Below are 27,463 nucleotides of genomic sequence, written 5' to 3'. Positions count from 1 at the left end.
GTTATAGAAACATTTCTTGTTTATTATTATTCTGAAGAGCCGGTAATCGTTACTAAGCCAACATGCCGAAGGTAATATTCCAGAAGTACAAGAAGATGGTAAGCAACATCGACCCAAGTCGGCATACTGCCAAGTTCAAGGAAATCGATGAGGCACGCCGCTCGCAAGTCTCGGAGTCGGATTTTACAGAAGAAATGGGCGCGGAGTACGAGGAGGAAATGGAGGAGATGAAATCGAGTGAAATTAGTTTGTCTGAAGGAGAACCTGCCCTTAATATCGGCAAGATCGATCTATCATTTCCCGAGACAGTCGAGGAGTTCGAAAACAGTCCACAGTGCTATCCTCCCTCATATTATACGCTTTCACCCAAGGAACGTTTACTCCTTCTTTATGCTGAGAACTTCCGGAAGCAATTGGTTCTCTCTTACCCGAAGAGGCGAGCGATGGTCTTGGCATTGCCCAACGAATGCAAAGTACAGGTAATGTCCGCTCCATCCTTCTATAACCGGTTAACTGGTTTGTGATAAATTGCCCATCTTAACCAACTTACAGAAATTCGTTTGCACCACCATCAGGCCAACAGCGTTTATTTACACGCAACTCATATCCAGCGTTGAGGAAATTGCCAAGTTTGTCGCCGACTTTGTTCAATATGAACCACTAGAGGACCCAATAAATTTGGTAAAGTTTATCTTCTTTTTTCTTTTCTTTTCCCATGTCGTATTAAATATTTAAAAAAAAAAAAAAATTTTTAAACTTTTTTTCTGTTTTTTTTTTCATTCTTAAATACAAATTAATTGTATTTGCCTTTTTCAATTGTTTTTATTGTTTAAGGAAAATGCAAAAGGTGACGGAAGAAGTGATTGGGGCTTTATTTGTTGTTTTTGTTTATTTTTATTTTTATCGATTAGAATGAAATTGAAACAGGGGGTTTACGTTTGGAAACTATCTTTTGTTGTACAATTTTTATTTTAGGGATGGTAATTGCCTTGGTTCTGGGTTAAAAATTTGAGGAAAAAAATTTTTGATAAGGGGTACCATCATCAAAATTTTCGAAAAATGGCCGAAAATAAAGTTTTTCAGATTTTAATGCAAATCGATTGGGAATTATGGCAATCAAATTACAAGCCCTACGAGGTATTACTTTCCATATTTGGACCATTTTTGGCTGTGCTATGGCCAAATATCTGGTTTTTTTGGGGCCCAAAATCAAGTACACGTCTTTTGAGAGCAGAGAGCCCGGTTATGTTGCCGTTTCTTAGCTCTAACTTTGTCAAAACAAGACGCACGGCTTAGACAGTGACAGTTTTATGCAGCTAACAATCAAAATTTTAAGCCCCTATACTTGCTTTTATCATTATTGTTCTGATATTTTGTTGCTAGCTCTGGTTTAAGGGCTGAAAAATCTGGAAACCTATTTTTAACAGAAATTTGCAATACTGTGGTCGGTTCTTTAGCTCTAGCCCGGTCAAAACAAGACGCACAGCTGAAAGAACAACTGTTTTGTGCTGCCAACGACCACCACTTACCACCCCTATCACTCTATTTTCGATTTTGGGAAAATTAATTTTGACCCAAATTTCGAGTTTTTAATAAGGGGTACCATCATCAAAATTTTCAAAAAAAAGTCCAAAATTTGACATTTTAAACTGTGAACACAGTTCGACTAGGAATTTAAAAACAAACTTAATGAGATATGACTTTCCATGTTTGGACCATTATTTGCTTAGTTATGGGAACACTACTTTCATTTTGAAGGGAAATTAAGGAAAAACCAAATTTCGAAATTTCGATAAGGGGTACCCCATTATTTTTGACATTTTAAACTGTGATTGCAGTTTTAATAGGAATTAGAAAACAAACTCATTAGCATTCTATATTTGGACCAATATTGGTCTAGCTATGGGAACAATACTTCCACCTTGAGGAGGAAAATGGAGGAATCCAATTTTCGCATTTTCGATAAGGGGTAACATCATCAAAATTTGGGAAAAATGGCAACATTTTAAACTGTGAACAGAGTTCGACTAGAAATTAAAAATCAGACTCAACGAGATATGATTTTCCATGTCTGGGCCATTTTTGGCTTAGTTATGGGAACAATACTGTTACCTTGAGGAGGAAAATGGTGCAAGGCAATTTTCAAATTTTTAAAAAGGGGTAACATCATCAAAACTGACAAAATTCGGACATTTTAATCTGCGAATGCAGCTCGAATAGGAATTAGAAAATAAGTTCATCAAGGTATGACATTAAATATTTGGACCATTATTGGCATAGCTATGGGTAAAATACTATCACCTTGAGGAGGAAAGTGGGGAAACCAAATTTTACATTTGTGATAAGAGGTAGTCATAAAAATTTTTAAAAATTGACCAAATTTTGTCATTTTAAACTATGGATGCAATTCCATTAAGAATTAGAAAATAATTAATAATAATATAATAATATTTGGACCATAATTGACTTAGTTATGGGAACAACATTGTGATTTTAAGAGGTTACTTCACGTTTTTTTTTTTGCAAAAACACAATTTGGAAATTTTCATTTAATTGATACTTTTATTTAGAGTTTTAATGTTCAATATTTTTGGTTCTTATGATTTTTTCCAGTGGTAAAATATTCCCATTCCCAGCATACCGATTTCCATTATTTCAAGCCAATTCCGATAAATAAAGACAATAGCAGTTTCATAAGAGTTTCATAAAAATTATCTAATTATTTTTTATTGAACATGTATTTAAAATTACATTTAAATTTGTAAATGTTTTTATTTAAATATCGCATTAATTTCGAATTAAGAAAATTCTTTTGAGCACGTTTCCATAGTTTATTAATATACGAAATTTAAAAACGTTTGATATCAAATGCATGTTATCCGCGCTAACACACCTTGCAGTTCGAAAAGGTTCTTTCGTAACAAAAAAATAAAGGCTATAACATTTTTCTAGAATGCATTGGGTAAAACACACACACACACAAAACAAAGTCGACATTTCCGTTTCCGTCAAATGAAATCCATAATAGCTACAAATAGAGATTCTCGATATATACACGCTTTAACCGTATGATTAATTAATACAAGTGGAATTGAAAGAGACTGAAAGTATGCTCGATAGGTTTCACAGCTAGGAGATAAATTCAGTGGAGTCCTTCGGGATCGAATCTAGCCTAGTCTAGTCTAACTGCTGGAGCTCAGTTCGTCGTACTGCTGGTATTCGCCCGTGATCTGGCAGTCGTCCGGGTCATCGTCGAGGTCACAATGTACAAATTCGTAGGGGGGGAAGAACAGGGAGCTGAGTAGGGTGGCCGACGATCTATATACGGCCGGCGCATAAACGTGGCACCTGGTTGCCGCCTCGGTGGCATCTGGGACCTCTAGATCTGGTCCATCCTGCAGTGCATTGCTTGGGTAATCTTCAATATCCGTGGCTGGCTCCGTGGGCGCCAACTTTGGCTTTTCCTATTTGCGACGACGACTCTTGCCCCGGCCGCTGCCCTCTTCCTCGGCGTTCTCCTCGTTGTCCTCCGGCAAACTTCTCGAGCAGGGCTTCTCGATCAGGGGCGTCTCGTTGCCTGACTTAATGGCGGCTATCAGGAATCTCAGCTGCATCAATTGCACAGCTGTCACTCGGGGATTGCTGCAGTTCTCCAGCCACTGCAGGAACTTTTCGCCATGCCGGATGGCCTCAATGTCCTCATCCCCTGTGCAGTCCAAATACTTGCCCTTCTCCTCCTCGTCCGTTTTATTGGAATTATTATTGTTATTATTGCTGGCACTGACGTCGTTGTTGTTCGTATGCGTATTGTTGGTGTCCTGGAAGCTTCCTTCAGACTCGGATCCATGTTCTGGTATCAAAGGAGCACTGGCCTCTAAGCCGCCAATCTTAAACAGCATATTGTCAAGAATCTTTTTGCATTCGCTTGTCGGATTCGAGTTGGTCTCTGTGCTTTTGATCTTCGTTCTGGGTTCGGGACTTCTGCTTCCAGGACGTGAATTGGCATTGGGACTTTGCGAGGGAGTCATTACTTTGCCGGCAGCTGAAAGATCCTCTGGTTTCCCGGACGCCTCTGCCTCCGCTTCCCCGTCGAGATCAGGTTCAGTGGCCTCGTCAGCCTCGGGATTCTGTTCATTGGAGGATAGACTTCTCACCGATGGCGTCTCAGTCTCTTTGGTGAGATGGGAGTACAGAATGTTCGAGGGATCACTCATGGAACCTCCATCAGCAGTCGATGTGGCCACCTGCTGTTGCAGTGAGTTGGCTTGCAGGGCGGCCAGAGTGGCTGCATTGGGATTTAGGGTATGCAGACTGGCCCCAAAGGCCTTGCACCAGTTGTACCACGCCGCATTCTTCTCGTCCAGACTTCCCGATGGTGTGGATGAAGGCGTCAACGGAGCCGAGGGTATCGGCGGAGTCTGGGCCAGCTGACTCATGTGTTGCGGTGTGGAAGAGCGTATCGGGGGACTGGTCACGCCCATGGGAATCGTAGGCGGATACAGAGGATTCAATCCCAACATTGTCTGCTGGGACTTTAGCCAGTAGAGCAAAGGATCTTCAGCCAGATTGGAGAGAGTCATGGCCCCACCCATTTGCGATGGAGCAATCGATGGACTCGGACTCTTGATATCGCCTCCTTTGACCTCGTTCTTGATGCTAAGATTCAGGCTGCCTTGGCTTTCGCCCGGCTTCTGTTTGGCCCAGTTCTTCACCGATAGCCCCTGAGCTGACCGATCTCCACTATCACTTCTGGGACTCTGCACCTGCAGGGGAGTCTGGGCATTTGGCTTCGGGTTCCTCAGGTTACCAGCACCCGCTGGGAAGCTATTTAGACCCGACATGGCCGCCAGACCCGGATTCAGCTGGGCCAGCAAGTTGAGGTTTGTGGTTAGCTCGTTGAAACTGATCGCCAGCGGGGACTGCGATATGCCGGTGAGACCTGATAGGTGTGTTAAACTCGAAAGCGGACTAATGGCATTCAGGGAGGGATCGGCGGCGGGTCGATTGATATCAGCGCCAAAGACCTTAGCCTTGACCCCACCATTGAAGGCCGCATAGTCCACGGGAAGACCATTATACCCAAGATCAGCTAGATTCTTGTTTGTACTGTAGTCCAGGCCATTCAGTGGTGATCGCTTGAAGGCCAGCTCATCGAACTTGAGTTTGTTGGAGAAGTTCAGAGGCAGGGCGGCCTCCAATCGCTGGCGTTTCTCTGGCGGACCCAGAAGACCTCCTCCACCTCCTCCAGAGACATCCATCTTATCGGCCAGGGAGTCGGCGCAAAGGTTATCCGTGGTCGATTGCCTGGACATGAAGCGTAGCTTATCCTCGTTTTTGCACCAGCCGCGCAGTGTGGACTCCGGCACACCGATATCTCTGGCCACCGAGGCCTTGGACTCGCCATCGTGGATCCTCTGGATGGCATGGATCTTGTCGCGGGGCGTCAAACTCCGCAAGGGACGTTTGCCCTTTGTGCCCATGCGGATGTTCATATGGGGGTAGCTGGAAATATCCAACTTCAGGCCGTTGTCGAACAGCTTGGCGTCTGCAAGGAGAAGAACAAGCGTTTCTTAATTAATTACCGTGACACACTTGCCATATCGCATATCGCACGGCGGACCGATGCGTTCCCATTCGCCAGCGGTGTAGCACATAGCGGTATATATGTGCTAAACCGAATGGCGAATGCCGTGTGCGCGCGTCCATGTACTTTTCAAAACGAGTGGGGCGGGGGGCTGTTGCGGTTGGGTGGGTAGCAAAAGGGAACCGGAAAGGTACCAGGATGTTACTGGGGGGTGGTGTGGTGGTGGATGGCTCTTTCGCATGTTCGCACGGGGCTCCAATAAAATCGCCGCGCGCTTTAAAGTTTTACAGACAAGTCGCGGTGTAAATAAACCGCACTGCCGGGCGTATGCGCTATATTGCGTATACGTGTAGGTGGTCCCAGTGTATCTACATATCTATATATACACACATAGGTATTTGCTGGGCAGCTCTAGTCAGGATGACAAAATCTCTCTCTACGCTCTTGCAGGCAAATGAGCTGCGTCACGCCCCTTGCCTCTTTTTGCGCTCGGCGCACGAAGGATGCCAAATTTGCAAAAAGGACTCGATGTCTCTATGTGTGAGTCTGTTGGTGTATGTGTGTGTATACGGGGAGACAATGGAATATGCTAATTGGTGCGTTGCCTTCGCGCCGCGACGCGCCTGCTCCAAAATGCAGCGCGCAACGCGAGCTACGAATAAGCAACAAGAACAAGCCATTCGTCGGCCGAACTTTGCCGAGTCCACAAATTTATAACTTGTTTACCTGTTTCGGGCCACTTGGCGCTGCAGCGCAGAACATCCCCCAACTTGAGATGCCGAAGGATATGGACACGGATCCATGCCAATGCCAAAGCACGCCTGTTGCGCCTTCCCAGCACCTCAGCCCTACTGCCCCCGTCTGCCCCGTTTGCCTACTCTGCCGCAACTGAAAATGTAGCTAAAAGGCAAACAGCAGGTGCAGCAGCGTCTTTTGGGCCCAACTAGAGAGACCAAGTCGTCTTTTTCGGCCTGGCCAAAAGTCCCGGCCAAGTGGTATGCCTGGCCAGGAAACCTGAGCGAGCAACAATATGCTCCGCCTCCATCTCTCCAGAAAGTGAGGCATGCAAAAGAGCTCGCCCCATGGTGCAATTTTAAAATGAAAAACACGTTTTGCGCATGACTGACACATGATTTCTTTCCCTGCATATCTCTACATATATATCTACATATCTATATATATATATATATATATATATCTATATAGCATTCAAATATACAAGGAGCTATAGTAGGTGTGTGTTTCGCGTCAGAGAGAACTCTGCTGAGAAAGAGAAACTTGGGGGAATTAAGAGAGCGGAGACAACCAAACTGGTGGAGTCTTTCGTTTGGCCATCCATCGCAATGCCTGTTTACAAAACACAAATCGCGTCTTGGCCCGCTTAACAGCCACTTGAAATGGAGTTTACACGTTGCCAGCTATTAATTGGAGGTTCCTGAATCACTGGACTTATCTTCTGGTTGGGTGAGTTGGTTGGTTGCTTAACCAAACACAAGCTCATGATTTGGAATAAGCAGATGGATTTGGTGAAGGTGGTGAAGCAACTGAAGGAATGTGCATAGTGCATGGCTGTGACCTTCCTTTCTTGAAAGTGCTGTTTAAATGATGGAATAATACATAAAATAAAATATATACTAATAAAAGGAATATAAAGTAGTTTCCGGGATATTTATTTCTTAATACTTTAGTTTTTCATTTGATATTTTAAAAATATTTTTGATACTTTGTTGCTTTGAATTTTCTATTAAGAAAGAAATGAGTAACAGGAATAAGAAAACTCTTATCCTAATAATAAAAGTAATAAATGATATTTAAATATTTTGATTAGGTTAATTCTTTAGTATCTAAGTTAAGTTTTCCTTCCATGTCTGTAGCTGTTCTATCATTCAAGAATCTTATATATTATCATTTTAAATTCCAACATATTTCTCTTATTACAATATAATTGAAATAACTTTATTAACGAACATTTGCATAATTAACTCAATTTCAAGACATACTTATGTTTATGCTCTCGACACCTGGCTGAACATGCGGTTTAATGCTTACTTATCCAGGTGGCTCCCCCACCCAAAGACGACACCCGATCCACAAACAAAGTCTCACTGCTGCTACTGTTGGGATGTTCATAACCAATAGAGCAGCAAATAAGTGTGTCGACGGCGGTGCATGTGATTCTGCCCCATTGCCATTGCTTGGCCATCATCTAAACGCTATCATACACCGAACACCTAACAACTAACTCAACCCACAGGGATCCAGAGATCCACAGAGCCAGAGAAGCATAGAGAACTACCGACCTGCCAACAACCTGCACCCAAACACATATCGAATAAAACTTTTACAGCTGTATAAAAATTACAAGGTCTTTGGCCATTCAGCAAATGGAATGGGATGGGGCTTGGGTTAGAGATGGGTTAGGGGGTGAGGAGGGGTTGTACAGAAGGAAAAGAATTTTTACTTTCGCTTTCCACATTGGGTCCGTCCTTGTCCTAGCCGGCTCGCCATTAAACTTTTCACGAACCGAACTGGGACAGTGAGAAGTGTGTAAAAAATCTAGTAACAACAGAAAAAGATGAAAGAAATAAATATAAAAGAATTACACCAAGTTTGTCAGTGTGTGTGTGTGTGGGGGGGTTAAGGGGGGTCTGTCTGTGTCTGGTGTTGCTGCTGTGCACACATGCACACTTACACACACACACACCTAGACGGGACAGCAGGACATATGTATGTTGGAATGGCCATACTCGTCTGTATGTCTGTAATGGCCAACCGTCTGGCCATTTGGCTCTGTGTATGGCTGTGTGTGTGTCTGTGTGTGAGTGTGGGCTAAGAGCTTCTGATTTTCCTATATACAATTATAATTTTATTGTATTTACTATTTTTTCGTTTCTTTGGCTTCGTATTGAACTCACTCACAGACACACATATACATTTACAGGGGCAATGCATGTGGCAAGGACACCAAGGAGGTTCAGATGAATGGGAGGGGGGCTTCAAGGGGGGGCCAGGAAAGTCTGGCAAATGGAGGTCAACGACTGAAACTAGTACTAATATGTGCAAGCGTTTGATAGCTCCATTCGTTTGTGCTAATGCAAAAAGAAATAAAACACATAAAAAGAGGCAACAAATAAAAATAAGAATTCCGTAGATAAAAGAAAAAGTTGCCTCAGTTCCGAACCCAATTGTGTTTGTATGTTTGTTTGTTTGTTTTTTTTTTGTTTGCTTGCTGGTGTATGTGTGTGTGTGTGTGTGACTGTCTGGGATGTTTCTCACACCGCAGTTATGTGTGTGCAAATAAACCATGTGTCTGCTGTAATTTTCGACCTGTTGGAACCAATGATCTATGTGGCTTTAAGCACTATTCCACCATATTATTGTGTGCTTTTGCTTATGATTACCCCGATTAATGTTATGCTACATTATTGCCTTGGAAAGGTTAGTAATCAATTGGTTAATCGTTGTGTAGACTCAAAACATAGAACTTCTACCAGGTTTTTACGAATCACAAATAGTTAAAGGCTCTTACTATATACGGTCCTTAAAGGACTTCTTTAATAACTAGAAAATTAAAGTGACCTTTGGGATTATTGTATTTCTAAGTAAAATTCTCTTATTTAATGTAGCTTCCTTTTTGGCAAAAATACTCCTTGACTGGTTGGTTTCCTTCTAAGAAAAGTGATGTACATCTGTTCAAAGTTTTATTCTTAAAAAGTGTTAGACTGCTATCCAAAAAAAACTATATTTTTAAAAGGTTAAGTTTGAGTATCATTCTAATGGTCAGTCAATAAAACCAAAATCTCAATCAATCTAGGCTTGAAACATTATTGAGACTCCTAATCACGAATAGTCTTAAGCTCTTTAAATTTATTTTTTTATAAATTAAAATAAGTTAATATACGGACAAGCTAACATATATATTTGTGAATACCGATATAGTAATACTAACTCTGATAAATACAAGAAACCAAATATTCTTTAAAAATTCTATTATTATAATACTTTAAAAAACATATAGTTCCAATTTTTAAGCTTTTTTTTAAGTTTCTTCGGAATGTATAATTATAATTAAAAATAACGTAAGCATTTAAATTCTTAATACTAAAAAAGTGTTCAATTTACCCTTGGATTTTGACCAAAACTTCAAAGCAAGTTTTTAGAATTAGTTTAAAATATATGTTTTTAATTTTAGAGAGCTTTGAGTTTGAGTGTTAAGAGTTTCAAGTCGAGAGAAATAAAAATTAAAAACTTAGAAAAGGTTATTATATATGTGACAAGAAAGCATATGCTTATAGACCTAAGGTCCCTTAAGATCAAGTATATGCTAAATATTATGAATAATATGTTGCATAAATCAAGGGGCGCGCATTACTGGCCTACCAAAACAGCACATATGGCAGTGCTTAAATAGCAACTACATGGAGGTATAGTTAAATAATAATTAAATATATCTGAAATCAGGAAATATTAAATATCATATTTTGTATAATCATTTTTAAGGTGTGCTCTAGGAAATGTATTTTCTTTATTTTATTTCTTTGTTATAGATATCTAAAATGTCTATTTAAAAAAATATCTAAAAATTGCGTAATAACTTATATTTGTAATGACAAACTAACAAAATATATATGGAAGGGTTTAATACGGACATATTAATGAACAATTTCTGGAATACCTAACTCTTTCATCTCCTAAATCCTATCATAAATTGACACCGATTAAATCAAATCAACCTTTTGTCTATAACTTGTTTTAAGTATTCACTAAATGACATTGACATATTTGTTTTTATTTTTTGACATCTAACTATTTATTTTTCATAAAACAAACTAGTTCATTTATAGTAAGGCTCTTAAGTCCTTCAAGTTTGGAAACTTTAAATAATAAAATATCAATTTTCTCAGAAGGTTTCAGCTTAAGCATCAATTTGTTTTTATTTTTTATTTTTACCTTCAACACATTTTTCCAACTTTTCTTAAGCCAAATATTTCAAACTTATAAAATCAAAAACACTTTATAACTTCTTCATCCACCAATTATAAACAATACTAACCTTTTAAGTAACTTCCGGGTCGAAAAGTGATCAAAGCCTTCTACCAGCGAAGGCGGGAGAAATTTGATATTAGATCTTAATGGGACCCGTTAGTACAGCTCTTTGCGTTTGTTTATTATTGTTCTCGTCCAGCGATAAATCAGTTATTAAACACGTTATTTAGTTCACATGGATAGCAGTTAAATGTAATTGTTTTGCAATTATATTAGAAGTAAGCACAATCGAACACTTATTATCGCGTTGCGATGCGATTTATTTACCGCTGCTGTGGCGTGCGAATTTTAGCGGCAGGACATGCGACAGGACATGCGGTGCGACCTCTCTCTCGCGCTCGTCGATGGATATTGTGACGGTGATATCTGTGACGCTGCGTCGCTGTGACGTGGCTGTGCGAACCTGAGCGGCTAAAGTGCGGCGACAAACTACCGCGGCGGACTTGAGTGAATTTTGATTTTAGCGCGGCGAATTTCCGCACGGCGACGACGACGACGACGGTGGCGGCGGCTGCGACGGCGACGACGTCACGGGAAATTTAAAGTCGCACGTCCACGAAATGCGGCGTTTCGTTCTCACTCACACACACACACGTCGAGAATGGTGGTTGTGTGCTGGTCAGTTTGGCCTGGTATTAGTAGTTGTAGTTGTAGTCGTTTTTGTTTCTTTTACGTGGCCGTAGGTGTGCGTGAGTCGCTCTCTCTCGCTCGCGCTCTTTGATTTTGCTATAATATACCTCTCTCCCTCTCTCTCTCTCTCTCTTTTGCTTCCTTCGTTCTCTTTCACTCCCGCTCTGTTGCGAAATTCGCGGCCTTTTTCGGTGACAGCCAAATGTACAATGATTAATAACGGCCAAGACGGCGGCGAAGAAGTCCTCTCGCTTTGGCTTCCCCGTTCGTTTTGCTTTTGGCCTTTTCGCATTTTCGCATTTTGGCATTTTGGCCGGCCCAACCACAGGCCAGTGTCCACTCACAAATACACACACACATAAATTGGCACGCACACCCTCACAAGAGCTCACACACTCACATCCGCTGAGTTGTGTGCAACGAAGACGACGCAATACTCGTGCTAGGCTTTTTGAGATTGAGAGACGCACATCCTTTTCGGCCTCCTTTCTTGCGCCCACGTGTGTGTGTGAGCACAGAGAGAAAAAATGGGATGTTGTAGTTGAAAAAATGCATATTTTTATAAATGCAATATTCTAGACAGAAAAGTCTAAAGTTTAAGTGCTGAATGGGTGATCAAATATCATATTATCTATAACTTAAATGATCCAAAAGTAATAAAAAAAATCAGATTATTTTTGTGTAATAAAGAACTTTCTTTTTATTTTAATTTCATAAAAGTATCTTTGTAATGTAATGTATAAAAATAGTATATTCCAATGAATAATTTGTTTTTAAACTATTTATTAATAAGTACAAAATTGGTGATAGAAACGCCCTGCTGATGTCATTTTTATACTCAAGAATTTTCTCAGTGCAACAGTTTGTGTAACCTCAGGAGGCATTTGCTTGCGTTTAGCCAAGCCATATTCTGCCTTCCTTAAATGCCAGAGAACTACCAAAATAAGGATCTGCGAGAAGAACGTGGAAAACGTAGCCAAAATCCTTGTCTAATTTTCGCAGTAGGGGTTCCATTTTATCGCCGCTGATAATTCTGTTAGTTTTCCCGCTGTCATGTGCTGCAGTTGTTGCTGTTTTTATTGTGGCCAGTTTTTCTCGCTTTGTTTTGATACATGCCTTCATCGCAGATTACTTGGCTCGCCTCTCTTTCGCGCCCATTTTGGCAGAGAGTCCTGAGAGCCAAAGAGCCGTTTCCTTAAGAGATTGAGAGACAGCGAGAGAGAGAGAGACAGATTGGGAGAGCAAGAATGGACAGCTGGGCAGCTTTCGTGTTCGGCTTTTTGCCGCACGAATCATGTTTTGGCGGCAGGAGGTGCTAACCCCACGGGGAAACCCCCCTTTGGGAATCCCCCTGTTTGAAAACAAGGCGAATCCATAGAGCGGCTTTCTTCGCTCTTTTCGCTGGAGCGTGACCAGGTGATCGTCGAAGGAACCGGAATTCTCGAACGATCTCTCGATGGGAAAGTATATTGGTACATATTCCAAGATATATACAGATATAGTGGTTGCTATTTAATCGACTTCTTCAGACAAATTGCTGTGGCTTACAAACGTCAGTTGGCGAAGTAATTAAATGGATATCGAACTAGGTATATGCTAATATCAACTGCTGTAAAGGGGTAATAATAATGATGTGGGCTTATTATTAGTTGTTTTATTTAATTAAAATAAAATTTCGTAGGTTAGTATTGGAAAAGGTGATAATTTAAGGGAAATTGTTGAGATTATGGATATATAATTAATAAAAAAGCCATGTAATATGTAACATTCTTAATCCCTAAAACGACACAGAAACCATTATTAACCATTCAATTTTAAATACAATTGAAATAAGACTATGCATAAAGACATAAACATACTTATAAAGCCAAACTTGAAAGGAATTTAACTCAGTTTCTAGCACTCTAAATTCATTTAGAACATCAGAGTTTCCTCATAGCTCTTAAATGATAGAATATATATTAACATTTCAAGCTTGTTTGATGTAAGTTATTATTGAAAACTCATAGATAATGATTAAACACAGAGGCTTTTCCTCATAGGTCATCTTCAACATTCCATTCAGAGACAAGTTTGAAAATGTATTTTGATTAGTTGTGAGAAATGAAAATCCTGGCAAGTATTTGCACCATCTTGGGATATCCCGGAGATTACGATCTTATATAATGTGTGTACACGCATAGGCATTTGAGGTCGTAGACTTTATAGTTGCTATGCAAAACATTTGCGCAGAGCACACACACACACACACACACACATACACAGACACTAATACATATACATCTCTGTATTTCCCTATTGTATCTGGCCAACGAAGGCGTCCACTGACCATAATAACAACAACAATAACAACTAGAACAACAACAATGGCAACGAAAAAGACAGCAGCAGTGTCGCCAGAGTTGCTAGTTGCTGCCTTTCGGGAAATCGCTAAGAAAGGTTTTTGAATCCATGTCCAAAACGCACAACCACACGCACTCGCACACACACACACACACACACACGGGCAGAGGGCCCAAAGATATAGTATAGTCATAGTACATATAAGTAGAGGCGTATACACAACAAGGAGCAACAATAACGCAGGACTACGGAATACGGAATACGGACAGCGGACGATGGACGGCGGACTACGGACTTCAGACTACGGACTACCGACTATGACCACGAGTACAGATGGCCGGCATGGGGCCGCATTGGCAAGAAACATATCCTTGCCACTAAAAAGCCAAGCAGCCTGCCCGGGTCGCTTCATTTCGTCACACATACACATAACCAGGACTCACTCATACACACTGGTCACTCATACACACACACACATACACTCAAGCAGTTTGGCAACACGCTACCCACACAGACGCACATTCTTCTTAGCATCCGCAGGCACATCAGCATCTTTAGCGTAAATTTTGCTGCTGCGAAAATTTAGAGTTGTTGCTTTATGCCAATGTGCGTGCTAGTGTGTGAGTGTGTATATGTGTGTGTTTTTGGGTATATATACTTCAGATTTTCATCGGCCAACCTAAAAACCCCCTACCCCTTCTTATCCTGACGAAACCCAAACCCAACCCGTCCAACCAACCAACCGACCGATTGTCCATTGTCCATTGTGTCCACCAAGGCAACATTTTCCATTTTCGTTCGTCCTCTCTTTGGCCGCCGGACTTTCTCTCATATCTGCAGCTCCTTGCCAGCCGCCTTCGTCCTAGTCATCCATCCATCCACCCACCCACTGGCCACCCCCTCAGATGGTCAAAACCCCATTTTCTGGATGTGTGTGTTCTCTGTATGTGTGAGTGTGCGAGATGCCTTAATGTTGCTGCGTGTGTGTGTACAATTACGAATTCGTCGTCCTCGACTAAACTCAATTCACTTTCTCCCCGACTCTGGCAAACCCGCGTCGTTGTCACCGTCGTCCTGCGATGTCCTTTCACCCTGCCTCCCCACACCCTCCTCTAGCCTCCACTCAACCCCTCATGTCACACCTCCGGATGGCGAAGGAAATTTTCGCGTGAATTGAAAGATGAAGGCGCACTGGGCCTGGACCTGGACGCTGGTCACCCCCCGATTGTTGGTTATATGTACACGCATTGAGGTCCTTGTTTATTTCAGTGTGTGTGTGTGTGTGTGTGTTCGTGTACATATGCTAGAAGACGTGTGCGCTTGATTTTCAGCACCCATCTAACAAACGCCCACCCGCCCTGGGAATCTGCATCCTCTCACATTGTCTTTGTATAACTGTTCCTAAAACAAAATTTTCAGTTTTGCCTTCAAAAAGATAAATGTGTGTACACGGGTTTTCCTATGTATGTGTTTCTTTTGGATATTTGTGTGTGTGTGTGTTTCTCTTGGCTACATGTACACTGGGATATATTCTTAAATGCCTACTTGATTGCACATTGGCTTAAAGTCGATTTTGTGCCTATATCAATCAACTCATCGATCATTTATTTTGATTTCGATCACTATCAGTTCAGTTTTTGATTCTCATTTGGTTAGCAGTTTGAAATAGAATTGATATTGATGGTTATCAAGGATTGGGAAAATATATATCACCTGGACTAGGAATAAAATGTGTTCTTAAATATTTCTTAAATATTTATTACTTCTGTTATGGCTTAACTTTAGGTTTTTGATATCATAATGTATATAATATGAATACTGCTTTCCGATATGAAGTATGGAAAATCCACAACCAGTTTTCGATTTAAGATTAATATTCATTTTACCATACTGAAACCCATCATGACACTGTAAAAAATACCATATTATGTTAGCCTAACAAATATTTCAAAAATATATAAATTCTATGCAAAACATTCTGATTTCAATGAAAGATGAGGTTGTTCCCATTGAATCCACCTGATTTCATGTATTGCAGATATACTTGCACTGGTCAAGCCGAGCATCGTCGCCTGGAGACTGTCTAATCCGTTGTCCGCAATCCTGCTGACCTGGGCGGTCCTGCAAGATGCCCGGTCTCGCAGTTCTTTCCTACCTAACCCAACCCAAAACCCAACCCATCCTGCCTCCTTAGCCATTATCTGCAGTTTTGTCTAAGCTAAGGCGATTTGAACAGACAAAACCGCAGCTCTCGCAAGTTGTTTGGACCCAGTTCGTCCTTTCGTCCTGTATTCCCTTCCCTTTGGGTGGGTTTTCGCTGTGCACTCGTGGTATTCTATTTTGTGATGCTGCCATAGCTGCTGCTCCTATGTTCCTATGATTTGCATATTCGAGCTCGTAGCTCCTTTGTTTTAATGCGCCTCCACCCCTTTGGTCCTGAGTCCTGGCTCTTTTGTCAGCAGCATTTACCTGAGAGTGTGTGTGTCTATGTGTGTGCTAGGAGTGCGAGTGTGTGTGACACTGGTCTTTGGCCAGGATGCCGCGTAAGAAGAAGGCAAACGGCCAGGCTGGAATTTGTCCTTCCAATCTAAGCCAAATGCTGGCCGTCGTCCGATGGCCGCCTTGGTCTCCGAGAGTTTTCCAGCAAGCAGGGAAATTGAAACAATTGAAGAGGTAGCCATGGATGGAGCTTGGCAGCCGGGCAGAGCGAGGCATCCGGGTAGCCGGACAGCCAGGGAGCCTGGCAGTCAGGACAACCAGACGCAGCATTTTCGACCATCAACTACTGGCCACTTACGGACTCGCCTCCACCGCATCGCATCGGCAAATGTCCTGCTGCGGAAGCCAGTGAGATAGAAAGAGGTAGAGAGAGCGAACGAGCTTGAGGATTCAGACTTCAGTTGGCAAGAGTGAGCGAGATGTCCTTTTTGGCCAGAGCTCTAGCAACGGGCAGACGAATCCTTTTCAAAATTAAACTATATGCAGCAAGTGGAAGAGCAAGGCAAGAAATGCACAAGCACACACACACACACAAATACAAACTGGTGCACATCTACTGACACCACAACCGCCCAGTTTTCGTATCCTGGTCCGAGAATCAGTCGAGTGCGAGCCACATGCAAATATCGCAGACACATGCACTTTTTCTCGTATCCTTGGTCCATGCCGTCCGCATCTTATGTATTCGGCAGAGCTTTGTTAAGATATTCTTTGCACCTAAGATGGACGACGTTAGATACGGGCGGCAGCAGCTAGCCAGCTCTCGGAGGAGCTTATATACAGGTTCAATCAGTTGCTAATTGCTATAGGTCCGAAAACAGTCATGTGCATCGCACACACACACACACACACATTGGCAAATGCCACTATTTGTTTATACTCATATGCCAGGATATATAAATGAGCGCACACATACATATAGATATGGTTATGCGGCGAAAATATGTAAGTGCAAAGAGCTGCACTTTCGAGTGGTCAAACAAGTCGGCAGATTAGTTAAAACTACAAATTTGTAGATCTTATGAAGTCAATGATTCGAGCTCAAGAATAAATATATCCACTACAACGGATCTATATAGGTTTATACTTTCAAGGATCATAACATTTGACCTTTAAATGCCAAGACCTCAAATTCGATTTCACTTTATAACACTCTTGTGAAAATAATCACACAATTTGTTTGGCACACTTTTTTCGTTCCTTCTTGTCTGCATTCTTTTTTGCTTGTTTTTAAACAAAAAAGGGTTTGCAAGACCAAAGGAGAAAAAGTTTGTCTGAGTTTCTGCTTTTTTCTTCTCCTTTGTATGTTACAAAAAGTAATTATTTTCATTTTATTTTTATGTCCCAGTCTAGCCAGTTTACTTTTACTCGTATCAATGGCAGGCTAGTCGTTTGGTTGGTTTTAGAAACATATAATTATGTCACAAACTTACTTTCATTTTATTATATATCATGAAGAGAGTAAATATAGGTATAGGATATAGTATATTAAACTTAAAACTCCTCAATTTAATGATATTTTATAGGTATCATTGATCACCAATTTATCCAAAACTGAACTCCATTCGGAAGCCATAAAACTTTGATTAGACCCGGAAAAATATTTGCCAAGATACTTGAGTACCGGAGAACTGTTTTTAAAGGGGCTACTAGCCAAAAGAAGGCATGGAAAACAAATCAATTCATACGGCAATGTTAACTAGCATTTCCTTGCCGCGTTTAGCCATTCATGTGAACTCACGCCACCACTTCAAATAGGCCTTCTTTTGCGCCTTTTCTCATACGTGTTCGACATTCCCTGCACTGCAGCAAAAAAAGTAGAAAAGATGGAGTGCTCAAGTTAGGGAAACTCGACTACTAGATACTCTATAACAAATGTTTCTTGAATAAGATATTAAATTTGAATACTAAAAAGCAATTTGATTAGATAAATCTTCATTAATATGATTAAATCGTATGAGTCTACGATTATATATACGAGTATAGCCAAATCTTAACTTCTAGAAAATGGTTAAGCCCCTTAGTAAGAGTACCAAGAGGTATCGACGCCACAATGCGGTTAAATGATGGCGATATGCGCTGACGCTGTAAACTCAAGAGTGATGTCCTTTGCCATTCACTCGTTGCTAAGAAATACGAGAGCCTGCAAACGCAAAAAGGATGCGACGGCGACGAAAAGCGATAAAACGCGATTTTATGCACGTGTTGAGTGGCTGCCAAAACGGATATGGTTATGGTATGCCCCATGCCTAATGAATGTGCAAATATGCCAGAACAGTTTCTTGAACTGAACTATATAAAATAAATATTTTAAGAAGTTTTTTAAAGAAATTTGTCCTGAAAACTTATCTAGTTTCTTGGTGTTACTCAAAAATGCAACAGCAGCGTTTCTGGCAGGAATAAAAGGATAACCATTTTGGTTGATAACAAAGAAGAGGGTTACAGAGATCATCATTGGTCATCATTGTCACGTAAAAGAATCTCAGCAAATGGGAAATCAAAAATAAATGGACATTGCATTAACCAAACTCTGGACAACAGATGTCTACGGTTGCTCCCCTGACAATATAAGTCACGAAAAAAGAGGCGTAACACTTCTCGGTGAACTACATATGTCACTAAAACTCATTTAAAGATTAATATAAAGATATAATATCTAGGGCAAAAGCAATATAAACAATAAAGATGTATATATGATTCCGGAAATGAAAAGAGCCTTTTTGATCTTGTAATATTTCTGTTGTTCTCAAGTTAAAGCAAAGTTTTCATTATTATTGCGATTTTGGCTTGGGGTTACAATTTTCGATGCGAAGTGAGCAGACCATTCCAAGTCGTTTGCCGAAACCAAATACGATACGGCGCGCGATGTTCCTTTCCTCGAGGGGATGAAAACGCTGTCGCTTCCGGTTGAGTGCACAGAGTCGCGGAGTTCCATTCCAGCCATGTAGAATAGCGTGTCGTGTTGCTTGGTCAGTTTTGCAATTGCGAACCTTGTCGTCTTTCGACTTCAATGACAAAAACCAGGACTGACGGTGTTTTAGCGAAAATACGATGGGTAGGGTGTTTTTATTTTGTTAAGGCGACGCGAGGATACCCTTTAATCTGATGGGATATATGACAAGGATTAGAGGTGATGAACCAGAAGGAAGTTATGCGCCGCAATCCTTGATTTTTGTTTTAAAGAAAAATGTAACTTATTTGAAAGTAAATAAAATATTTAATTGGGTTTTTACTCTTTTATTGAAAGGCTTTATTCCTAGAAATATTTTTGAAATCAGCTCTTAAAACTGATTTAAAAAACGTATATCAAAATCGATTTGACACCAAACCAAAAAGCAGTGGGAAAAAAACTAACAATGCGGCAAGCTATCTTCCAGATACTCGTCTTTCGCCATTCCCCGCCGTCTATGCGCATATCGATTTCCTTCGGCTCGAGAGCAATTCACTCGAGATCGGGCCAAGTGCCACCGGCAAAAACCCAGCCAAAAAGGGGCCCCAAACTGCGAACGGGCAATCCATGTCTCATTTCCCTGGCTGCTCAGCGACTCGGTCCGCAGCAGCAACCCTTTGACAAAGAAAAGCGTCTCCCTGACGGAAAACTGGCAGCGGGTCTTCGCGTCCAGACTTCGCAGGACTTGGCCATATATGGTCAGACAGGCGAGCGAACTGATGACGTTGCCTCCTACCCCATTCTCCGTCAGCTTCCCGACCTTCTAGCCCCGCGGCTGCTGTTTACCATGCCATGCTCGGTTTAAGTCGCAGAACATCCGCAACCACCGTTCCTCCATCCACCCACTGTCCAACAGACCACCTTGCTCTAGACCACCTTGCACCATACCACCCACCACGTTCCACCGCCAAAGGTGCTCCGGCAATGGCCAACAGCCTTCGTGGCTACAATAAACTAGACGCCAATTTCGCTGTCGCTGACACGGCCATTGCCGCGGCCATCGAGCGTCGACCATCTACACGGAGAACAATAAAGTGAGGCATCTTATTGTCCTCTGACCAGGATAATTTGAATATCAAATAGTAAACATATGTTTTTACTGCACTTGCTCGTGCACCACTGCAAGCTTATACAATATTCAATGAGGTGTAAAGGGAAAAGAAGTTCTTGTGTTATGAGGACTTTCAGAAAGTGCAGGACTTAAGTTTTGAGATATAAATTAATAACAGGAAACCTGAAAACTTGATACCTTAGTTCACTGCAATCAAAAACATAATTCAGCCATACATTTTAGTTCAATTTTATAACATTTTATCCCATACAAGATGGTACTGATTTTTCACTGTGCACCATCTAGCTTCTACCGTCGACCATTGTCGACTGCAGGACTCGTCGTCGGCTCCACTTACTCGCCTTGTCCGCGATGGAGTGGCGTATTCCTTTGCTCAAAAGCAGACCAAAACCAAACACACATCGACTTTGTGTCCGAGTCCTCGCATCAGTGTCCGCATCTGTCTGGATTCGCGACCCCCGTCACATCACTCGAACTGAGAGTTGCGAGCTGCGAGTCCCGATGCCCGCGACCCCATACCATTTGGGTTCTTAGCGACGTCGTCTGTCCGTCGCATTTATCCTCGCTGTGGGCAACGCCATGTGACTTGGATCGAATCTGTGATTGTAAGTTGTGCGCCGTCGTTAGGATGCCGTATTGGCAGTCGGTGGGTGCCACTCTGCCACATTCACCACCTCCCCCACCATCATTCTACACTCCCACTTGGCTGGCCTCTGTCCACCGGCTGTATAGGGTCTGTATCCCAAAGACAACGGCGGAGTTTAAAACCATCATCATCGTCGTCGCCGTCGTATACATACTCGTACTCGCTTGGCTCAGACAGCGCGGTATTGAATAAGAATGCCTCCCAATGGCAAACGGCTCAAATTTAATACACATCGGGCCATATGTGAAGAGGTATTGATTAGGAAAAATAATGCTTGTCAGGAATGGCCAGTGCTTCAGAAATGTCAATCATATTATATTAAATACAATGGCTTTGGAAATGTAATGCGTGGGGTTTATTTAAGGGATTTGAGTTTGGTTGAAGATAAAATGGGAATACCTTTAAATCTTAAATATCTTTCTTATTTGGAAATACCACCTTCATTATTATCACTCTTAACTTTCTAGTCAATCACAAATCAAGACTCCTTCAAAGGTTACTTATTAACCTCTAACAACTTGCAAAACTAGGCTACTATAGTGTGGCCCATATTAATAAATCCTTTGTCTAATTCCTTCAGGGATATGAGTAAAACTATGATGAGACTTAAACGTGATACCCCCGCAGCCCAAGCCATTATACTCCAGCCGAGAAAGCAGTGCCTTTGACCGACTGATGTTCAGGGGACTGACTCTTCAAATGTCTTAATTTCGCGTGTTTATATCTTAATCTTGGCCGTTTTTAAGAGCGTCTATTGGCCGGGACTTTTATGTGCCCGGGGACTTGGGTCGCGGAAGCCGGGCCAATAATAAAATCCCAGCGTGGTGAATGGTGAATGGAGCTATAGACATCCACGTACTATACATCCTGGGCACAATATTAAGAAAGACGCGCAAATAGTGAGCGGGTTGTGGGATGGGATGGGTTGAGATGTGATATGATGGTTAAGGTTGGGTTGGGCAACATTAGGCGGTGAAATGGGGCCCGGAAAATGGTTGGGGGGTGTATTGCGCGTATTATGGCGACACTAGCGACGCCGTGTGTCCTTTTGTCCCCAGGACAATAACACTTCCGTGCAGTACATTATCATAAAGGGGTTAAGTCGCTGATTTTCATCGTGTGTGCTCATTTAAAAACTTACACATGCTGCTGGCCCGCAAAAGGCCCGGCTTGGGATTTCCTGGAGGCGCACACACCCGGACAACCGAGAGTCCTCCTGTCTTATGAGCGACCGCAAGGACTCGACGGCTCAACTCAAGGAATCGCGCTGAATTTCACCGCTTTGTTTCAGCGCTCTTGTGGAAAAGATGGCAGCGGCTCATTATGCATCCCGATAAGCGATGTGTGCCTCCCCAGCGAGTCCTTCGCCCCCAGGTTAGTCTAACGAAGGAAGAAAGGGCTGTCGATGGGCTGGTGTGGGGGCGGTGTATATATATTGAGACGCGGTACATATGAGAACTTCTCGATGGGTGTGGGATGAAGAGGAGGCGCGCTGCTGCATTGTGTCAACGAGGGAAGGCCGCATGTCTGCGTTTTGCCTGACAACCCTGTCTTGAGCCCATTGTTTTGAGTTGTGACCCGCGAGCGGTGGCAGCCATTCAGCAGGGTGGCAACTGAAAGTGATTCTGTCTCGGCAGACTCTGTTACTTGCCACCCTTTTTCGCAATTTTTCGCCGCTTTTGGCGCAGTTTTTTTCCGCTCTTTTTTCTATACTTCTTCCTTCAGATGGACGTTGTCGTTTCGTACCTAGTAGTCTTAGTGTGGTGGGGTATATTGGTTTTGAGGAAAAAAAGGTGGGAAGGGAAAAGTTGGCTATTCTAGTGGGAATGATTTGGGGGTCCCTATAACACAGTTTAATGATTAACTAAAGGAACAATGTTAAGGGCACCTTCAATAAGTCAATAAGTTTGGAAAGAGACAAAACCCATAGGCCAGAATATTTCTCTTCAAAGTAAGAGGTATCTATTGATCTATCACTTCCAATATATCCTCTTTACTGCCTGTAATTTGAGCTATGGCCCCTGTTCGAGCAACCGGGCGCCCGTTGCTCCATTCTCGCTGTGCATTCGTCCCTTTGTTTTCGTCATGTTCGCTCCTCCATTGTTGCCACTGCCCTGCCGGGCCCGATCCTAATTTAACACGTTCGAATAACCTTGAAGCGTTTCTTATTACGCGCGACCGCAGTGATAGCAGCGGTGCTGAAACGCGGCAAATGGCTGGCAACTGAGTAGAACTCAGTTTAAGGGTATAGAAAGGGGGAATCCCAGGGTCCAGGACCAAGAGAAGAACTCAATCGGCTGCCCAGGTAATGCCTTTTGCATCGAATTCAATTAGACGCCTCTAGATGACTGACTGACTGACTGGTTTGCTGACTAATCGATTCAATGCCAGCGAGAGTGTTTGACCTCGAACACTGCGAACAGGCCATGCCGTTCGCCACGCCGATAACTGATGACTCCGTGCCTCATTGTGATTCTTATGGCTTCACACGGCGATTTTGCATTTTAATGGCCTTCTTCGAAGCGACGGGGCGTATTTGCGCAGGGTGGAAGGATGGAAAGGTGCAGGACCCTCCACACGTTCGCTCTTCCTCCTGTTTCTAGCTCTATATGTTGCGAAAGAACTTTCCCGCGAAAAGTATTATCAACCCTGGCAGTCAAATTGTGGGAATCATAAGTTATTATGTATGACTTTTGAAATTGCAATCATTCATAGCTTGTTTCTAGCGGGTGAATTGTTCTGAATCCAAACTGCATATAGGTAAATTCTAGGGTAAATGAAAATCACAAACAATATAGTCATTAGCCTGGTAGATCTAGATCTTAAAGTCTGTGCCAATTCCCCCGAATACTACCCCAAAAAAAAAACAACCCAAATCAGAGCGGCATGCATTTGAATTTTCAAACTGCATCGCTCCCTCTGTTGCAATTGCAATCTCGAAGTGCGGATGTGTCAACGACTGAAGAGAGGCAAGAATGCCCCGGCCCAGGCCCACAATAATTGCCAGCGTTTCCCGCGTTAATGGCCGTTTCGCTACGCTTCACACACATTGAGTTTCGGACGCACATGCACAGAATTCCTGGCAATGGCAGGATTGTCTCCTAAGTCTTCGCGGAACAGGAAAGAAGATGAATGGCACGGGGTCACGCAGCCACCTACGGGGCATTCGCAGATGTGCAGGTAAACAATCGGGACAAAAGATAACCCAAGGCGGATTAAATGGGAGTGGGTCTCAGCTCAATGCATCGCCGAAAAATGCAATGAAAACAGACCGCTGATTGTTCCAGCCTCTGAATGACATCGGAAAATCGAAAAAAACACATAAAAATGAACGGGCATGAGTAAACAGTATATATGGCTGGTTAATACCCCGGTTGGAAAACATCCTCTTATTCAGTAGTCTGAGATTCCTGATTGATTTTCTAAGGTCCTTAGGAATTTTGACTTTAAAAAGTTTAAAATAAGTCTAGCCTCTTTTGGCTTTATCTTAAGTATATAAAAATAAAATATTTTAAACTTAAAAAAATATTATTCTATTCTATTCTAGATTCTATTCTATTTTGTAGAAAATTCAAAGTAGACCAATTTTAGGCTATCCCTATTAACGCAAAATCCAAATTCACACCGCTCAACAGGTTCATTTCCCGAATTCGAGGTTTTCCCTACTTCTATGCAAAGCGGATATAACTTTTCCAAGGTTGTAAAACATAACCTATACGATCTTGACTCCTGCTGTTTTTACAGGGCCATATATAAGGGTACATACTCGTATTTTTTCCTTGGGCAGGTAAGCGTTGCTAAAGGTAATCGAAGATTTCCTTTTTGTCTCGTGCTGCGCAATAGTTTGTGCCAAATTTCCTGGAAACTGACATGCTGTTTCCTGAGCCCCGATTTATATATCGTATATACACCTTGATATATATATATTTATATTTAACTAATAAACTCCGGAGTTGAAACTGCATTTTGGCTTCCAATGACGTTAATCTATGGATGATAGCTATTTTCTTAAAAAGATTTTATTCACAAGGAAAATTATGTTTATTTTTAACCTTTATACTGTTTAACCTTAAACCAAAAGATTTCCCTTTTGATACGTTTCCTTAATGTTATCCTTTCAAATCCCAGCCAAATCGCCTGATTTCTCCAGATACTTTGTTGCGAAGGCGCAAGGGAAATTCCTACGAGATGGCCACTTTGCTGGTCAGCATGCTGATTGGAGCTGGCCACCCGGCACTAGTAGTATCCGGAGTGGCTCGCGAGGAAACTATACTCAACGACCAGCTAGCCATTCCCTACCCCTATCCGATCGTCGAGGTGGAGGCGGAGGAGATAAAGCCAAAGGTTGAGAAGCCGGGTCAAAAGTATAAGCTGCGCGGATTACCCGATTTGAATAGTCATCTCGAGGAGGATATGGCCGAAGTTCACAGGTTGAAAGCGGAGGAGGAAAAACGGATTCAGGACGAAATAATCCGGAAGCAAATGGAGGTAAGGATAAACATGCACTTGTACATTTTTAGCAAAGATTAACATGCGAAATTCCCGATAAACAGGACCTTGAGCTGCTGGCCGTGGATCGACATCATTATAGACGCAGTCATGCCTGGGTGGTGATCATCAACAATGCTCCTTGGAGTGTCAAGCCCAAGACTACCTACACTGATGTCAACGGGGATGTGGTAGAGGCTCCTCCTACGGCCATGTTTATAGAGCCCTCAACGGGATTCATATGCGAAACTGGTTGCAAGCAATACATCCTTATAGATAGCATCTGGAATGAGTACAACTACTATGTCTGCAAGCAGAAACATCAGAGGGTATCTGAGCTGCGTTGGGATCTGCGGGACACAAAGGACTGGGAGCACATGCTGCCAGGTGAGCCGCCTGAGATGCGCACCTATAAAATGGCATCCGATGAAAATATCGCCGAGGAAGATCGGGATATTAGCGAGGAGAAGCACTTGGATTGCATTGGTTCTTGGGTGGAACGGCTGCACATTGGTCTGGCTGACTTCGAGCAACGTTTTCCCAGCTCTGAGAAGAAAATCCAATACAAAGGAGCTATCCACGAAAGATTTTCTCCATATTCGCAGCGCGATGGCAAAGTTATGCAGTTAACCATTTTCAATAATAGCGAGTGCACCATTCCCAAAGTTCGATACGAGTTCTATGAGAATCGAGCGGATCTAATGCGGCATGTGAAGTACACATATGCCACCGATCAATATGAGGAGATATTCAACAAAGGGCGGAATGACAGCTTGAAATGTGGGTATATCTGTAGAGGTTTAACCCTTTTTTTGAAATAATAAAAGACTTTCCTTTAATTGCTTTCATTTTGTTATAGCCATCGAATTTTTCTCTGACACCTCACAGCAGCGAAAAGTGTACTTTTTCTCGGCTTCAAGAATAGATTCCTTGGATTTGATGGTCGTGGAACCAGGTTCTCTTATACTCCACTATAAAGGACGCAGTGATAGGTGTTGGTACAAGGAATTTGAATTTACTCCAAGTGGAAACGTACTTAAAGTAAAAATATTTCTTTAATAAATATTTATTCAAGTTTAAAGTTAACCAACTCTTGCAGAAAGTCACTGAGAAGTTTCTGAAAGCCAGTGCTAATGATGTGTGCAAAAATGATATTGCCACCCGCATGTTTCTCTTTCAACAAAACAAAATTGTTTTGAAGTTCCATTATACTTTTGGGGCACTCACAGCTACAACCGTGGAGTTTACAAAGCCACCAAGACCGGATTATGGCAAGGAACTTATATATGATGAGAAACTAACTAAAATATACAAGGTAAGTTGATGAGTTATATATTAAATTGGTTTTAATACCTAAATCCTTTACAGGCCAATCCTTTAGATCCAACTCGCACTAATCTCGAACTATATAGGTTGCTATGTGAGCAACTGCAGTATGAAGACCAACTTAGGAAAAATTTCGAAAAAATCTTTGAGGATATCAACAATATCTTCGACTTGCGTAGGTCTGAAAAGGCTGAGCCTAAGCTTAAGTTTAGTATTTTTGATCCGCTAAGGAATGGGGCAGCCAGAGCTATAAGAATGAGACAGGTAAAGTTGGTTTTAATTTTTATGTAACTTAACTTTAACTTTCTAACTTTCAGTTTGAGGAGGAGGAAGAACTAAAGAAGGAAATAGCCAGCAAGCCTGCTGATTTCCTGGCTCCCTATCTGGTACCCTATAAGGATCAGGAAGAACTAACTCCCGAACAGTCTCTGAATGCCTATAATGCCTGTCTTAACGATCTGAAATCGCGGTTTGTGAGCTTGCTTAATAATCTGCAGCGTCACTATGAAGATGTAAGTCAAAAGTTAGTAAACAAAAAGAGCATTTCTTAACACTTCTTGCTTTCCAGCTAACCTCTGAGTCAAAGTCTTTGAATCGTTTTCTCAACAAATTCGAAAATCAGTTTGATAACTATGATTACAAGCGACTGGTGCAGCAATCGAAGGATCTGGAACTCAATAAGCGGATGGTGCAACAGCGTTTGACACTGACCCATGAGGAGTCACAAAAGAAGTACGAAGTAGTCAAAAATTCCTTGCTCAAGGACTCTCGTCTCAATTTTAAGAGGAGGATCTGGGAATAAGGCCATCGGAGACATCTAAATAGAAATAAGTTGAAAAAAAGAAAAGAACAATAAAATCTAATTAAGTAAGCAATAAA

The 27,463-nt window shown here is 42.0% G+C and overlaps 2 protein-coding genes across 2 annotated transcripts; one reads left to right on the top strand and one right to left on the bottom strand.

The window, feature by feature from the left end:
- The first annotated feature begins 62 nt into the window (after positions 1-62).
- Positions 63-27,463, top strand: LOC108113790 (coiled-coil domain-containing protein lobo). The gene is made up of 9 exons (XM_017224498.2): positions 63-479; positions 553-681; positions 24,899-25,258; positions 25,324-26,038; positions 26,118-26,299; positions 26,358-26,573; positions 26,627-26,848; positions 26,902-27,096; positions 27,153-27,463. The coding sequence occupies exons 1-9, from the start codon at positions 63-65 to the stop codon at positions 27,384-27,386; spliced, it is 2,670 nt and encodes an 889-aa protein (XP_017079987.2). The 3' UTR covers positions 27,387-27,463.
- Positions 2,824-11,122, bottom strand: LOC108113791 (protein distal antenna). Its single transcript, XM_017224500.2, has 2 exons — positions 10,638-11,122; positions 2,824-5,545 (listed from the first exon to the last, which is right to left on the bottom strand). The coding sequence occupies exon 2, from the start codon at positions 5,490-5,492 to the stop codon at positions 3,465-3,467; it is 2,028 nt and encodes a 675-aa protein (XP_017079989.2). The 5' UTR covers positions 5,493-5,545; positions 10,638-11,122; the 3' UTR covers positions 2,824-3,464.

Source organism: Drosophila eugracilis, unplaced genomic scaffold, assembly GCF_018153835.1.
Source record: "Drosophila eugracilis isolate 14026-0451.02 unplaced genomic scaffold, ASM1815383v1 contig_367, whole genome shotgun sequence".
Lineage (NCBI taxonomy): Eukaryota > Metazoa > Arthropoda > Insecta > Diptera > Drosophilidae > Drosophila > Drosophila eugracilis.
Note: the sequence above shows the minus strand (reverse complement) of the source record. Positions and strands in the feature narration are given on the sequence as shown.